At 36.9% G+C, this 17914-nt stretch overlaps 1 protein-coding gene across 1 annotated transcript; it reads left to right on the top strand.

Annotated features, from left to right (window-relative positions):
• The first annotated feature begins 168 nt into the window (after positions 1-168).
• Positions 169-17571, top strand: LOC139967657 (eukaryotic translation initiation factor 2-alpha kinase 3-like). Its single transcript, XM_071971637.1, has 16 exons — positions 169-585; positions 1999-2128; positions 2667-2858; positions 3316-3446; positions 3825-4014; positions 5332-5476; positions 6295-6570; positions 7027-7189; positions 8183-8359; positions 8914-9036; positions 9827-9976; positions 10622-11342; positions 12262-12429; positions 13587-13688; positions 14296-14361; positions 14790-17571. Exons 1-16 carry the CDS (start codon positions 299-301, stop codon positions 14937-14939), a joined length of 3171 nt encoding a protein of 1056 aa, XP_071827738.1. The 5' UTR covers positions 169-298; the 3' UTR covers positions 14940-17571.
• Positions 17572-17914: the final 343 nt, after the last annotated feature.

Raw genomic sequence — 17914 nt, 5'->3', positions numbered from 1 at the left:
GCTTGCCATAGCAACGCCACCTGTACTCCTTTTAGCGTTCCTTACTTTTGGCGTTCCATAAATTCGGTCTGCATGGTCTATGTATACGCCGATGCCTTCGGATGATGTCATCACCTAGTTCAAAAGTCACACGATATAGACACGTCTCATATATCCACTCTGGTTACGTTAGTATTACTTTAGTAACGTCAGTATAGTGCAGTGCTGGGACGTCGTGCGAATCCATTCGTGCGCTCGGAGTCAAGTTCTAGAAGTCTCCAAATACAATGGGGTGAAATTTCTTTTTCTTTGAAAAGAAATGGGACATCTTCTTGATGCAGTTGTGAGGATTTCCTTTTACATTGTATTGTTAACGTTTACTGTCCCTCAAGGGACCACCGCTGTAAACCTGAAAGCGAGGGGTGAGTCAAATGAAAACAACCTGGGCAACCGGGGAGTCCCCGGCAATGTAAACACCAATGATAGGCCTAAATCCCCTTCCAGATCTGCTGGTCTTGGAGTTGGAAAACAGATTCGTCCGGAGAAACCGAAAGATATGCCTTCATCAGTGGCTTCATACCGGTGTGCTAGCATACAAAGAAAAAGGTAAAGAAAAAACCCGTTTCGGCTATTCACGTTGTAACTGATGATTACTAAGAGAACTAAGTCTAAGTAAGGCCTAGGCTAAGTTTATACTAATATATATCCAACTATAAGTACTAAAATACTTCTTCAGAGGCATTTAGCCTCTGAAGAAGATCCTGCTACAGTAGGATCGAAACGGGGTGTTACTAAAACGAATGACAATTGCGTTACACATAACGAATGACAATATGTTGTACACACTAAAAAATTGCGTTGACTAAAACGAATGACAGTAATGACAGCACAGACATTTGCTTCAACCGGATATCACAGTTCAGACTTCGTGGGTATCTAGATCTGGTAAAGTACAGACAAGATAAAAACGCACCTTATAGTAAGCAAAATTTGTAAGTCTGATTTTAAAAAGTAAATTTAACGTCATTTTTCCGATATTAATTGTTAGGAACTAACAATACTATAATCTTGAAACGGCTTCAGTTATCTTTCTATATAAATGTACAGAGGTAAAAAGCACAGCACTCAAGCGCATTCTCACTGTGGTTTCTATCCGTAAATTACACCAAAACCCTGCAACCACGTAACATGCGATTTTCCTAAAATCATTTTTGCGCAGAAAACCAATAACCGCATTTACTCTGCTCTCCACTCAACACTGTCCTTCGTTGTCCTTCGTTGTCATTCGTTGTCATTCGCTGTCATTCGCAAATGATAATTAACCCTGTACAAAGTCAATTGTCATTCGGTCATTCGCTATCATTTGTTTTAGTTTGTCCCTCGAAACGTCAGACTTACTTTTACACAACTATAATAACTGTAAGACATAGCCTAAGTCAACGGCCTGTAGTAACTACTTGCCTATATCGCCTACCATTGTACAGTACTTGGTACCGTGATGCATACAGTTGCTGTGTAGTGTAAGCGGGTAATGCATTTTCTGAGAGCTATGGTTTGTAACACCATGGAGCTATAAACAGTTTATAGCTCCATGGTAACACTAACAGTTACTAATTAAAAATAAAGCTGCATGTTTCTTTCCAAATTAGCTATGAAGTAAACATCCTGCCTGGCAGTAGCCTATACATTTATAATCATTCACATTCACAGTGCTACAGTATGTGTGTTGTGCATAGTTATATGCAACTTTGTTGTATGTTTACATATGAAATTTTGATAGTTACAGAATATTTTTTTCACAAATATATAACCCCAGTTAATGTAAAATGTGAGGTTAGCTTAACAGACTTTCAATATGCTGCATTTATGCAGCAACTAATGTAAGATGGATAGAGCTTTTAGGAATTTATTTTCCAATCATCAATTTTAAATATAATGATCATCAGAGAATTGAATGTTCATCAAAAATGTAATTTCATAGCAAGGATGTTTGGTGTTACTTTTTCCCTTCATATTCAGACCATTGGTTGTGGTGAGTTCCATGAACGGAGCTGTTACAGCACTCGATCTACATGGCAGCGGTAGTAAACTCTGGGATCTAGATGCAGGAACTGGCCCTCTGCTCTCATCATCCTTAAGCAGTCAAAATGTAAGGATCAGCTCTAGGTTATGAGACTAATTCATTCAATTTACCAATTAAATTTTCATGTAGATTCTTCATCATGAATGTCCATACATATGCAAACACTAATATTGTTGGTTGCCAATGTGAATAAATATGCATACATTTAAATGGCAAGCAGTGTGCACAGTTTTTACACCATGGAAAGTTTGTTAACATCAATTATAGAAACAATTCTTCGGAAACAGTTTCAGGGAGGGTATGATGTTCTACTGCCATTTATATAAATTAATCGGTGATGGATGACAACAATATTGGGTTTAACTGTAGGGATCACAGCTGCCATTTTCATCTTCTTTGAAAATTAATATATTCAATTTTCAACATTTTTGGCTTACACTTGAGGTGGGAGGGAGGAGGGGGGTGGGTAGAGGGAGCAATCTCTGTTGTGGGTTTGTATTGGTGTAAAACATTAATTTCAAGTTTCTAATTAACATATAAGTGAGGAAAAAGTAAGACACTTCCGAGTTATTAATTAATGACAATTTTTGGTTAACTTTTGCAGTTTTTGGATGGGGAAAAGAAGATACTACCAGCATTGGACGGAGATATCTTTACATGGGACGGCACTCGCCTGGAGTCCTGTCCGTTCTCCACAGACAGCTTGATTAGCTCATCATTCAAGCTCAGTGACAATGTTATGGTTGTGGGGAGCAAATCCACCAGGACGTATGGTATCAATGCCAACACAGGCAAGGTAAGCAAAATTTATTTGGAGAATCAAGTAAAACTATGAGGGCTTGCCATGAGAGGCCAAGATACCAACAAGCTATAGAAATATGTATTGATTATTTTCAGACAAATGTATTGGTAAAACTTGTTAAAATGCAATATCGTTTCACGATGTTTGTTTTACTTGTTTCTAAACATCGGTTGTTGACAGATCTGCTATTGAGGCATCCAAAGGAGTGGTTGACGTTGAGTCAAATCCATATATATATTCCATCTGGATTGTTATCATGTAAATATGAAAAATTGCTGATATTATTGAAATAATCAGTAGGTAATAAAAGTATTTTAATGACATTATTTAACAAGACGTTATTTTGTTTGGGATTGAATGGAGCTGTTACCCAATTGCCAAAGAGATTTTTTATTGCAGCAGACAGTGTTATAATGGTAGATTTGCACCTGGTTTATTCTATCTTTTCCAGCTGGTTTACAGCTGTTCACCAGAGGAATGCACAAATATTGGACCACAACCATCAGCTTCTGATGATGTCATAGTGACCAAGTTCCAACAACATGTAGTCAGAGCATTGGACCAAAGAACAGGCGATGAAAAGTTAGTACACATTTTATATTCATATAGGAGTGTTAGCTCAATGATTAACGCAGGTGCCTTTTAATCATAAGGTCCACGGTTCGAGTCACTCCAAAATTAATGTATGTCGTCCAGTTACAGGGTTGTTGACAATTGACAATTCATAATCATGGCCGTTAAATATGAATGTAAGAGACTGACTTCGGTCAGCTTTCGGCTTTGATAAGCCAATGAGGCTTCTTCGCGAGTTCCTGCTTGCAGGAGGATCTAAAGTACATACAAAAAAATACATACATATTGTTTATATGTGCCATGAAAAGAAATCTTTGATTTAGGTATGAGATTTAACTGTGATTGGTTTATAAATCTTTCATTCAATCAATTCTTTAATTTCCTCAGATGGAACTACAGTGTGGGACAACACGATGTGAAGTATTTAGTAGGTTATGAGACAAATGCTGATGAATTCTGCAGAGGCAGAGACGAGATGTTGTGGGATGAATCGACTGAATTGAGAATATCCATGGAGTACAATATGGTGTTTGGAGTGAAAGAAACAAACCACAGAGAAATCCTCTGGAGTCATGAGGTAACAATATATACCTTACTCACATATATTGAAAATTGAAAAATAAATTGTCAGTAAGATCTTCAGTGCAAACTCTGGAGGGAATGTGAGAGATGTACTCTATGATATGGCAGATTTTTTGCAATGCCCTATAGGTGCTTTTTCAAGTTTTGCTTGTAAAATTAAGTTGCTAAAATTTGTGATTGTGTTACAAAATCATTGGTATTATATATAAAGTAACCCCCAGAAGAGAAGAAAATGGCTGGGAATTTATAACTGGAATTTTAAGTGAACACAGAAATTGTTGACAAGAATTTGGAATCTTAAAATTCCAAATTATGAGTTGTTCTAATAGAAATGTTGAATTGAAGCTATAAGTAGCATTTGTTTTAGAGAGTTTAAAGCAGTCTAAACAGGAACTGGAAATCATTGGAAAAGTCATTTGTTTTTTTCTCTTTAGTAAAACTATTCAAAGCTATTTCAAATTTAGTATTTAGCTGATAGTTTTGGGGGCATACATTACTAGTACTAATCATAGGCGGGGGGGGGGGGGCTGCAGCGCCCCAACCAAAATTGTTGGTGAAAATTCGGGCAATATGCTGAGAATTTTTCGGGCACCTACTGAAAGAAGAATAACTTGCAATGTGTTTTTCATTTTTTTTTGTGGTGAAAATTCGGGCAATATGCTAAGAATTTTTCGGGCACCTACGGAAAGAAGAATAATTTTCAATGTGTTTTTCAATGGTTAAACTAATGTTATTATGATCGTTATTATTGTAACGACTTCCCCAATAATTATAACCAATATGGAAGGGTAATAATAGGGAAAATAAAACCAAAATTTTTCGCGCGCATTTAACATCTTATTGTGCATGTCATATAGGCATTCATCGGTTATCGGCATGTGATGTAATAACCGATGAATGCCTATATGATAGCACATTAAAGCAGCATTTGCGTTCTTTTCTATGATTTTTCTCGACCACACTGACTCCACTATGCCATAACGACATACATAACTAGCTATCTATTTACATCTTACTTCAAATGGTGGCATAAAAGTCGAAAAATTTGCAACTTTCAACTTTGTTTTCTCCAAGATATTTTCTTGGCTAATATCTTAGTTTGCTGTTTTGTGATGTATGTAAAAAACCTCCATGGACATGTCAAAAAAGTAGAAAACGGGGACCAAACGCAAAATGCTGCTTTAAGATGTTGAACGCCCGTAGTGCGCGAAAAATTTGGTTATATTTTTCGGGCAAGTCGTTTCAGCCCCCCCAAATCAAATCAGGCTCCTACGCCTATGGTACTAATCACATAATTTCCTTACTTTCTCAGTTTTCTTCAGATATTGCAAATGTATGGACCATCATTGATGGCACAGTCAAGGAACTGGATATTCTGTCTCTTGACATTGATCCATCCCTCTCTCAAGAACAGAATTTAATCCCTTATGCCGATCCTATCATGCCTTCATTTATAGGTGAGTTTTAAAAAAAGTATCTTGAAGTATTTTGAAGTATCAAGAAATATCCCCTTTGTAGACTCTGTAATTCCTTCATCTGTTTACCAGTCTTTTTCATAATTGAATGTTACAATAGCAAATTTCTGAGGATTTTTTTTTTTCTGGTTTGACCCTGGAGACAACTTGGTCTCACCTTTTTAGTTATTGGAACATTAAATTCGGTTGTCGGGGGGGGGGGGGGGGGGAATGTAGCAAAATAACAAAGAATGACCAATAATACATACACTGTAGGAGAGAAATATGTAGTCCTAACATTTAAGCTCTCCTTTGCATGGGTCATAGGCCTACCATTATTTTTGTGTTATTTTAATATCTGCAAAAATAAATGGAGGGCAATATAGATTTGATGTAAACAACTAACCATCGGTCAGATGACCCTCTGAAGCTAATTTTGGTTGTCGGAGCAGAAATTTGGTCGTCTTGGATGACCATTTAATATTTAACCCTGGATTGCACTTTGATATCATTGAGACAATATCTTACAAATGCTGTTGATGCTGGTGTGTTTATTATTCTGAGCAAACCAAGACATATTTATTTTGCATAATTGGATTAACCTCAGATAAAAAATAAAGAGATTTGTGTGGGCAGTCATAAGCAGTTTTAACTGCTCCCAATTAGACAGTTATTTAAATGTTTGGTTCATACCAAACAAATTTGATGTCCCACCAAATCAACGTAAGGAACCAAAAGTGCTCAATGTAAGTACTAGGAATATAAGTAGTTAAATATTAGTTTTTCGTTAGCTTCATATTTGCATCTTTTCTCCTCGAAAGGACGATTTCAAGATCAACTTTACGTCAGGCCTTCGAGGACGCAAAGCCAGTATGCCGATGAATCAACGACATCTTCCCCAGTCGAGCTCATTGCAGACGAAAGCGGTTATGGGCTCGTTCCAAGAATCAGATGGAGACCTTACCTATCCTCGGCAGATTCTCGCACTCCGATTCTAGCTCACTCAGGAAAACAGCAGAGTGACAACGACAACCTAGGTTTCATTGGTCCTATAGAGAAGCCTGGGGATGCAGCTAGGTGGAGCCAGTATCCATTCGGTAATTTGTGGGGGGGGGGGGGTTATTGAGGGAAGTAACTAAAGTGTTTTGATGTATTATTCCCTATTAATAGACAGATCTCTTGATAACCAGATTTGGAGAAACAATGTTTGTTGCAAAATTGTGTCATCTTTGATTTATACAGTTTCTTTGTGTGAAATTACCTTTTCTGTTTAGAATATCTGTGGATATAAAAATTATACAAGATTATAGATATCTGTGCATGGAAGAATTGTACTAGATTGTATGAATTACATGAGTATTTTACACTCAAGCATGTTTGCAAAATGTCATTTCTGATGAAATGGACTAGAACTATTTAACCAGAGGAAGGTTTGTGCTAATCGTCCATGTGTAACTTGTCTCTCTCTCTCTTTTGTACAGTAGTTTATTTACTGCTTTAGTCTCATTCTGATGCTGATAATCGAACCATGAAACAAATTTTCTTTTTTTCAGATGCTGGTTATTCTCTTCCCTTTTTATTAAATAAATGCCCCAAAACAGATCTCTTTGAAAGCCATCGTTCCAAACGAAGAAAGCCACTGGTTGACAATGAGAGTATGCAGTCCAATGAGAAAGGGATTAATATCTTCCTTGGTTTGTCGGTGTGGAATTGGTGGTAAGTACCATAGAATATATCAATTTTGTTAAAGACAAGTTCTTGACACCGAAGTGGCTATGTGCAGTTTCTTGGCCATATCTAACAAATTTTGTTTTGAAAATGATGGGTTTCTTTCTTGATAAAAAAATTGTTGATAAAGTGGTAAATTCAGAGTTAATTTTGGTCCGGGCAGAAGTAGACATTGAGAGCACAGTCATGCCCAAGACGATTTTATCACTGAGTCCCATTTCTGCACTCTTCACTTTTCTGTTAGTACATGATAAAAATGAAAATACTACACTCATTTGATATTTTTCTTTAGGCCCCATAAATTATTCTTGGCCCCAAGGCTGAAGTCCCACTGACCACCTTTTTCCCTCTTGTCACTCCTGCAAGTAAAATATGAGAACCCACTCTGTTGTGATAGTTTGATCATACGCTCTATTCAAGCCCAACTATTACTTCTCGAGTAAAAAGCAGTTACATTTCGGCTGCTGGTGAATTTAGTTCCTTTAGAGGTTGGTTAGATATGTGAAAATGAATTACGCTAAACTAGAACTAGGGAAAAGAACTTGGTATTCATCCCCAAATGCAGCTGTTAATAAATACTGCTTCTACTCTAAACGAAAAAATACCGGAACAAAAGCTGTGTTTCACATTTTCTAGAGACTGTAGATGCCAGGTTCCCATCACTACTAACGAATCATCATTAATTATACCAAAGATCATTATTAAGTGTTTATTACTTGAGTGAAAATCTCAGCCTTAGTTTTGAAACCATATCTCTTTTGAAGTACAGAAATATTGTATTAAAACATTAAAAAATGATAAAGTTTGGTTTGATTACTTGGAAAGATCTTTGACATTGATGCATTTCACTTGGGAAAAGACATTTGAACAATTGTTAATGCTAAACAGCTGCTCCCTAATGGAATAGTAATGGCAGAGAAAACCTGAAGGTTTGCAAGATTTCTGGTTGAAAGTTGTTTTATTTGGATCTGTTCTCTGCAGGCGAGAGATGATAATTTCGAGCGTCATCATGGCGGTAGGCTGGCAGCTTCTCTACCAGTTTGTCTTAAAGGCTGCTTGTGAAGTGCCCGTCGATAGCGCTCAGAGTGAGGTAGTCTTTGCTGAGGAGGCTATGAGAGTTGAGGTGGTACCAGAGACAAATAAAGGATTTACATCAAGGTATTAAACAAACTTGACTGAAAGCATTGTCGTATTTAGAGGCACCAATTTGTAAGCCAATTCATGCCTAACTCTAATAAGTTTTTGTAAGTACTCAAAAATGTGACCTCAGTTGATCCGTCTCTGAGGAAAATTTTTCATGGATTGCACTAGTGCTAGTAAGTAATAAGTACTGAGGTAATAAGGAAATGAAACTAACAGAAGTTTCCTTTCTTGATATCGTATATTTGTCTTTGTTTTATCTAACGAAACTGGAGTTTAATAGCTGGTTACACAGTATGCAAGTTGCTGTGACTTGCACACCCTTTCTTAAGAAAATGGTCAAATGTAGGTATCACCACTGACTGTTAAAGAGCACTGGGTTGGAATCCCATCCAAGCCAAAGATTCATATGCTCTTTTCGAAAGTTAAATCCCAGTTAGCAATTACCATACTTAATATAAAAAACAAACAAACAAAATCCAATCAATTGCTTAACTCCTGCCACCAATAAATGCTATTCACCAGTCACATCACTTTACCCTTTTTAATTTCTTGGTTTTTTGTATTGTCAGATATCTGAGTGATTTCAACCATCAGGAGTGCCTTGGTAAAGGTGGTTTCGGCATTGTCTTCCAAGCCCAGAATCGAGTCGATGAGAGCAGTTATGCCATCAAGAGAATCTCTTTACCTCATAGGTACATTTTTCACTCCTCTTTCTTGATAATTAACCACAGAAAAAGCAACAAAATTACCAACACTGATTTGTTTATCTCAGTTTTCATACTCTTACCATTTTTAGTATCATCCAAAAGGGTATCATAGAGAAGGGAATATTATGAAAGGATGGGAGGTTAGTCAATTTGAAACAAATCCAAGCAGTTTCTGTCACATTAAAATGTGGTGCTGCAGCTTATGCTTACAACCCCCCCCCCCCCAGGATGCTTGTAATTTCCACCCATCCTCTCATTCTAACCTCCTGCCTCTCCATCCCTCCCTACCCCATCTTCCTCCCCCAAGAGCCTTTACAGGAAAAGCAAGCCAAACCACCATCTCAATCTTATGTCATTGAGATAGATTGTTGTAATGAACAATTCTCCCAAAAAAAAGGTGTCAGCAAAATTTAGTTCCCTTCATAATCATGGTGCATTCAGTGGTCATATTTCATAACAAATGTGTGATGTAATATTTTCTGTTGAGGAGAGGAAAATCATTCTATGTAATTATTGTCTTGTTAAAAAGTGCTTTATGCAATGCTAGTATTTGGTTAGAATTAGTTCAACAGCTTGACTAGCGTTTGCAGATGTCTTACCATAGAAAGTATTAAATCAAAGTAATGATTAGATAGGAATATGAAACTTTGCAATTTGAGTTTGGTTATTGTGATGTTGTGTTTTAGACTTCTACCAGTTTTCATTCTTCATGTGAAGGAACCCAGCTTTTGTGACATGATTTCTTTTATAAACATCTCACTGACTTCACATACAGAGAAGAAGCCAGGGAGAAAGTGTTGCGTGAAGCGAGGGCCCTGGCAAGGTTGGAGCATTTTGGTATTGTGAGGTATTTCCAATCATGGATTGAGGAACCCCCACCAGGATGGCAAGAAGAATATGACCAAGTATTTATGGGGGCTGATAGGTTAGTTTTAATCTTTATAATTTCTTTTCTTTTGCCATCCTTGAAACCCTGTCAATATTGTTTCAGGTATTATGCTCAAATGTTAAAGTAAACTAACTTAAACTAAGTAATGAATAATGTCTATCCTATCGGTAAAGCAGACATCTATTAAGTCTTATATAAGGCTGACTGTATCAAACCTATGCCACATTTGTTTTTGGTTTGTTTCAAAGACAGTTCTTAGTACTAATGATCTCTTAGTAAAGCCCTTTTGATCTTTCTCCTGCAATGTATATATATACAGACCACAGTCAGTAGTGTGTTTCTTCTGAATTCACAAATGTTAAAGTTGACTTTGTTTAGCCTTGATATTTCAACGTGGTGTTTGAATATAAATCATGTCATGTATTAACACACCCACATATTTGTAATTTTCTTCAAATTTTTCTGTAATTCAAAAAGTATTAAATCAAGTGTTTCAATGATAGATATGTATAAAATATCAGATATGTTATCAAATATATCTGCTCACCGGTGCTGAATTGGTGCTGTTTAGTTGTGGGGACGATACTTTACTTGGTGCATTGGTAAAGTTTCTTCGACTTGAATGTATTATCATTCATTCCTTTCCATTCTGTTTCAATTATTGTATTCTTAACTATTCAGCTCATTGAATGAACCAATAAGTACCTTCACAACCTCTGCAACTTTCAACAAAGACAGCCAACTCCTGCGAGATAAAAGAAGATTCTTGCGCCAAACTTCCAACGATTCTAGCGCGCACTTATTCGGTGGTGGCGACGACGGTGATAGTCCCGCGCTGGGGGACCATGGAGAAGACGAGGAGAGTGGATCTTTTTGTGTTGATTTCAAAAGTGGACCAACCGCTGCAAAGTGTACCTTGGAAACATTGAAGCCATTTGATATAGATTGTCTTTCCATCAGTGAAAGTAACGATTCTGTCAATGTTCCGTTTCAAAGATACTCAAAAGTGGACGAGACGAGCGACAGTCTCGACATCGTCTTCGAGGATTCGGGCTGCTCGGCCAAATCACAGACTAATTCTTCCAAACCAGATATCGAGCCGCATGTATCTTCGGAACCCTTCCAAGTTACGGACATCACTCATCGATCAAGGAGAAGGAACAAATCCTCCGATGCTGATCAAAGTGCAATTTCTGAACTGCAACCGGAAACGGATCCAGTGGTCAGATCTAAGATTTATTTGTACATTCAAATGCAGCTCTGTCAGAAGGAGACTCTCAAAGACTGGTTAAATCAGAACACAAAACTAAGAGATCGAAATAAATTGCTACATATATTCCAGCAGATACTTGGCGCTGTCAACTACGTTCATCAATGTGGAATGATTCACAGAGACTTGAAGGTGAGTTTAACGATATATATATATATATATATATATATATATATGTATATTATGTATGTATAAACGAAGCATAATATATTCCGGAGGTAACATGACAAGATGCTACTTTTAAAATAAACAGATTGATATGCAATTGCCAAGATGTTCAGCAGATGTTTTACACAGAGCTAGTTCTTGTTTTTTCTTCCAGTATATTATGAGGTACATATATATATATATATATATATATATATATTTATATAAATGAAAATCGTAATGAGTTGGAAAATCAAGAACAGTGAAAAAACTTTCAGCCTCCACCGGGATTCGAACCACGGGCCTTCCGCTCTGTACGCGGACACCCTAACCACTAGGCTATGGACGCTGATTGTATGTCCAGAGGTTCAAAACCGGTAAGGAAGGTCGTAATTCCACTGTAGGCGTTTGTCACCTGTATCTAGTTCTGTTTTTGGTGACATATTTTGCCTTACTCTAGAAATCAAATGATGCTAACCAACTCGAAATCATTTGTGATTCCTAAAGCCGGATCTCGAAAGAGATACTTTGAACAGACTATATATATATATATATGTAAATCTGAGTTATTGTGTTAACAATAGGGTTCCTGTATTCACCAAGCTGGATCTACATACCAAGTATGACGTTCGACAAAGATGCACTCTTTGAGTTGTGCTTACAGAGTTTTTATGTTTTTACATCTGTTTATCTCAAAGGACCTTTGACCCTCTACAGAAAACAAGGGGTGGGGGGGGGGGGTTTACTCAATAAGTGGGATCAACCAACCATGTATGAAGTTCATCCAAGGTTTCCGTTGGAATTTGTGGCATCCTCAAGTTTTGCAGACATTGACCTATGCTGACCTCTCTATATTACAAAGGTATGAAAGGTGAAGTCACTGTTTCATTTTCGTTCCTCACAGCCTTCGAATATCTTCTTCTCAATGGACGGTAGTGTAAAAGTCGGCGATTTCGGCCTGGTCACTGCGATGGACACAGAATTGAAGGCAGAGCTTCAGACCGAACAATATAGAGGGAACACTCGTCACACATCTCAGGTTGGAACTCAGTTATACATGAGTCCCGAGCAGGTATGTCCATACTCTCGATCATGCCATCAAATTTATCATCTGATCCATAGTGAATACTCATGAGTAAATGGTAAACTTCTGTTAATTAACAAAGCCTTTAATAGTATACAGGGATGTAAGTCTTCCGTATTTTTACGGAAATCCGGTTTTTTTTTTCAGGGATGTAAATCTTCCGTATTTTTACGGAAATCCGTTTTTTTTTTAATTCCAATAAAGTTCCACAAAATTGTTCGAATATCAAAGACACAATGCGGCAAAAATGCCTGGCCCGTTGCAGCAAGCTAACTTCAACTTTCACTCATCGATCAATCAAAATACCATTCCTGTTTCGCATCATCGCATTGCACTGTACATCATTATGCCATGTGAATATCGTTGCGTACGTGCGAACTTCAAATCGCCATAGCTCATTTCTGTCGTTGAAAAACCTTGCCTAATTCACGTTGATTGGACTGCTAATTAATATCTTTGTAACTGCTGGTGCTCGACATAACTTTCGGAATTAACGCTTGTGATATTTGTGAGCGGCGGAAATCTACGGGATACGCATATGAAAGTCGATATTTGTGATCGCATTCAAATGTGAGACTGTTTTTTATTCCGTAGTTCGCTGCGACGTATTCGTAACTTTGAGCTAGCCTAACATAACGATAGTGTGTAAGTAGTAAGAACTAGGGGTAAGATGTGTTAGCGCTAATACTTCTGAGCTAGCCTAACATAACGATAGTGTGTAAGTAGTCAGAGCTAGGAGTAGGATGTGTTAGGACGGCATTCACCCGGGATCTCCGAATAGTTTTCCGGTTTTTCTTTTGGGCTGCACTTACATCCCTGAATAGTATATTAAAAACAAAAACAATGAAAATAGTCCGACCCATGTTACTTTAAAGGTATATTTGTCATGACCGAAAAAGGCAGACTGATTTTAAATGCGACTTCCCATATTGTGAGGTTGTTTATAGTTTCTCATTAAAGTTAAAAACAATATAGACTAATGAGCTGCATTACATACATTTTAATATTGTTTGTCAATATTCAAATTTAAATAATTTCCATATTATGATGTTTCCTGTGGGTGTGTGTGTGTGTGTGTGTGTGTGTTTGAAAAGAACAAATTTAATGGATTAATCATTACTGTGGCACGTATTTTGTTATTTCAGGTCAAAGGTCATAGTTATGATCATAAGGTTGATATCTTTTCTCTTGGTTTGATACTGTTCGAGCTGGTGTACCCATTCTCAACGCAAATGGAACGTGTCTCTGTAAGTAACATCTTTCCACCAATGATGTATTCTTATTTTGCTTCTTTTTTATTCCATGTCGGGGGATATTTATGTGTTTTGCTCTAAATTTAAAAAGTCTAATTTCAAGTTATTACAAGACACATTCACTAGCAAGAAAAGTCATTAGCAGGTATGTTCTTGTTTCTGTGGTATATCAGGTTATTAAAAAAGGTTGTAAGATTTGGTGAACCTGTTAGTGCAGTGCTTTGTGGGACATGTACCATCACATACATTTGATATGACCATATAGTGTAATAATTGTTGCCAGTAATCTCTATATTAATAGTATTGTACATTGAATGCAAGGTGATGTAACAGTTAACTCAACTAGAGGCAAAGTAAATATCAAGAGATTTCTTCAATCCATTGCATATTTTCTCTGTGATTTTGTTTTGTTTGTTTTGACATTTCTGCTTGCCTTTCTGAAACTGTTAACGATATTAACAAGGAATGTCTTGTTTTGAAAATTTCTGTAATATATATTCAATCCTACTTATTTGCTCCATCTTCATCATTCATGGAGGCTTTGTGGCCAACAGCCTTATAACTCATATCTTTGTTTCTATCATTACATTTCAATCCACAGGTACTGTCTGAAGTAAAAAGAAATCAAAAGTTTCCGTCAACATTTTTTGAAGAAATGCTAACGGAGGTAAGGCACGATCACTCACCCAAGGTCATTTATATCACTGATACCTTATTAGGTGGACGGAATTTCTAATATAATACAGCTTAAACAAGCAAGGTCTGTGTGTGTGTCTGTTGACATTTGTAGTATCATTTTAAACTTTGGAGAGGATGAGGGGAATAAGGGAAGAGGTGGAGAGTGGATGAGAGGGGAAGGGTGGATCAGAGGAGAAGGGAAGGTTGGACAAGATGGGACTAGGTGTAAAGGGCTTCATTCTAATGGAAATCTCATATCAAATGAAACAGAAGCTGTGAATGGTAGTGGACAGCTACCATGGTAACTGAAACCGGTAAAGGTTCAAGATTATTTTATTTTAGTAACCAGATTTATTTCAAGAATTGGAAACAGATTTTATTTGTTATGTCCTGTGTTTTTTGTTCTCTCAATTACAGAAGGAATTTGTCCAGTGGTTGCTCTCACCAGATCCAGCAAGCAGACCAAACACAGATGAAATAATGGAAAGTTCATGCTTCAAAGCTATGTACCGAGACTTTAATCCGCCAGTAGAAAGAATGAGGAGCCGGTACTCATCTTCGCTCTGATATCCTGCTACAAGTATTTATGTGTGCATTCTTGTAAAAAAATTGGCTGTATAAAAAGCAAGGAAAATAAGAAGAAGAAGAATAAAAAGGAAAAACATAAAAACAACGAATTTAGGGTATTTAAAGGCACAAATGGTATTTTCTACCAGGGAAGTCGTCTTCTGAAATCCTGTGTATTGTTTAGAATTATATTTCTTACAGACAGACGGGTGCTTGGAAAAAGTATGCATGAGTGACTTATTTCCAACAGGCCATTAAAATGTATAGATGGAGCTCATTATTTTGGAGAAGCCGTTGCTTTCGTTTAGGAAGTATTTAATACTGATTGATGAAAGTGAAAAAGAAAAAGATAAAAAAAGTAAAGCTGAAAGAACAAGGATGGAGGGCAGCTGCAGAAAATTGTACTTGGCAAATACAGTTGCCTAAAAAACACCTCATCATTTTTTTTTTCCACCAATGAGGGTCGGGATAAAGGAATGCCCCAACTACAGCATAAATGTTGACCTGTTTCTAAGTTAGGTTGCTCAAAATTTGTCATATCTTTCAGATATATTAAGTTCAAATACATCATACATAACTTGCTGTATTCAAATAATAAAAGGTTTTCAGTCAGCTGGAAAGTCTCCATCAGTTTATGCATGTCAAAGATGGGGGCATAGGGGGGGGGGGAGCAGTTTGTACAGTTTGCAAATGTTTTCTTGAAGACCTCTTGAAGACTTTTCCAAATAGATATTCTCAGTTCAAGGTCAGTTTCAGCAAAGTTGATTAAAACTTCTTGTGGCAGGTAGGTGTGATAATGTGAACCCTGGAAAGCAGTTATTTTTACTACTTTTTGGTAGCATTTGCATTAGCAACCCCCTAGATGTTAGGGTTTGATTTTTCCGATGTCTGCAAGTTTATTCACTCAATCGACACGCTACCCTGTAGTAATATTGGAGAGATGATATTACAGGAATGTTTGCTTGAGCTCATAGCTGCACGCTTGAGTTGTTTATGTTGGCACAAGAATTTCATAACATTCCTACTCCATTCGAAACTTGTGTTGTTTTTTAAGATCGTCTTTGACTTTGTTAACACTTTTTATATTCTTTCATAAAATAAATGTTTCAAGAATCATGACGAGAAGCTCACACACTATTAAATCCGATAATCAACGAAGGGCTTATTCTACATTCCAGTCCAAGACATAATAGTCTGAATGAAATGACACTTTCTCTCAACTCTTTTTGGGATAAAGTCAAGGAAAAAGTAATGCTGCCTTCTTTATGTAATACATTAGGAATAATATATAAGATCAGAAGTTTATGTGAATCTTGGATTTTGAAACAGTAACACAAGTAAATGAGACAGCATATCCATGGATGGTGGAGTATTGACAGGCCTTGTATGTTAGTTTTACAAGTATATTCACACGGTAAAGAATCAGTTTTGGGAAATGTACAAAGAAGTAGCAACATATTGCAATATACAGTGCATATCCTGTGATCTCGTCTTTGCCAAAAGAGTCATGTGATATCTAAAAATACTAACAACTAAACGTCAGCACATTGGAAGGAATTAAGCAAAGTACTTACTTTTGTAGATGTGCCATTGGTGAGGGGTATGGGTTTGGAATTTCCACCGAAATATGGATGGAAGGAGTGCGGATGGGAGATAAATTTGTGCTTGTGTAGGAGGGGGAGTTCGTCTGAAGAAGAGTACCAAAATTCCCTGGAAATAGGTATTAAGTGCAAAAAGTTGCCCAACATCTGTAGCTGAGCAGCGCTGATGTCAGTCATACTTCTGAAACATCTGTTGCATGTAATTTAGACTGGCCTTTCATAAACTTATTACACTTCTCACCAGATTAAGTCTAGTTACTTGAGGATTTTTCTCTGCAAGGTAATTGAAGGTCTTTCTGTTCATCCAAAAAGGCACATTTAGCCCATACAAATAGTTAATAGCAGTGTCTAGAGGGTCTAGACCCTCAGAATAACTTCTTCCCCACCAAGGGGAAGTGGACCCATCAGCTAAGACCCCTGCTTAGACTGTAACAACTTGTACTCTTTTCTGCAGATCCAAAAATATGGTAAGCCCAGCAATATCTCAAGGCTGTTATCTTGAAGCAAAGCAAGCTAAGCTTTGTTTTTTGGCTTGTGCGAGATGATGGCAGGTCTATGCTAATTGTTACTGTTTCTTTTGAAAATCAGCGGACTTTCTGATCATTTCTTGCGTTAATACCAGAAATATGTACAAATCTACTTTAATCATGCTCTGTTAATCTATTTTCATGTCCAGCGTAAACCATTGACAATATGAAGACCAGTTATTTTGTTTCTTTTCACTGCCTCGTCATTCATGAGGTGCTGATTCTAAGCGGACTTATCGAGTTCCAAATAATTTATTTCTGATCATTAATGGCCAGTACATTATTTAAGTTTTCATCAGTAGGTCAGCTTTTTCAGCCTTATAATTTCGAATATCCCATTCCTGTGCCATTCCCCGCTCTTTCAAGATCGTACATTTATGTGCAAGAGATCTTGTACACGGCTGCCTTTCGGGGTTTTTTTTATTAAGAATAAGGTGTACAGTAGGTAAGTTTTACATCTATAAATATTATACGTACTGCTAAAATAAATTTCATAAATCCATATGTACTCCTGTTTTGGTTGTTCTTTTATCTTTTGTAACTTCTGAGATGAATCAGCTAGATATGATTTTGAACTACAGATAAAAATAATTTATTTAAAGATATTATTTAAAGATCTAAGATGGAAAGTTAGCCACAATATTGAAGGAGAGCAGAAGTCAAAATGGAAAGGCTTGAAAAGCACATGAACTTGGTACATAGATTTTCCTTTAAAAAAAATATAACATAGTTTTTGTGGATGTCAAAGGTCAATTGAGGTTACCAGAAGTACGTTATTTTAGGATGAATGTCATTTTTGGTTCCTTGCTGAAAGCAAAGGAACCTATGTATTCAGGTTGGCGTGTGT

This window comes from Apostichopus japonicus, chromosome 5 (genome assembly GCF_037975245.1).
Source record: "Apostichopus japonicus isolate 1M-3 chromosome 5, ASM3797524v1, whole genome shotgun sequence".
In the NCBI taxonomy this organism is placed as follows: domain Eukaryota; kingdom Metazoa; phylum Echinodermata; class Holothuroidea; order Aspidochirotida; family Stichopodidae; genus Apostichopus; species Apostichopus japonicus.
The sequence above is the reverse complement of the archived record's forward strand: the minus strand, read 5'-3'. Positions and strand labels throughout refer to the sequence as shown.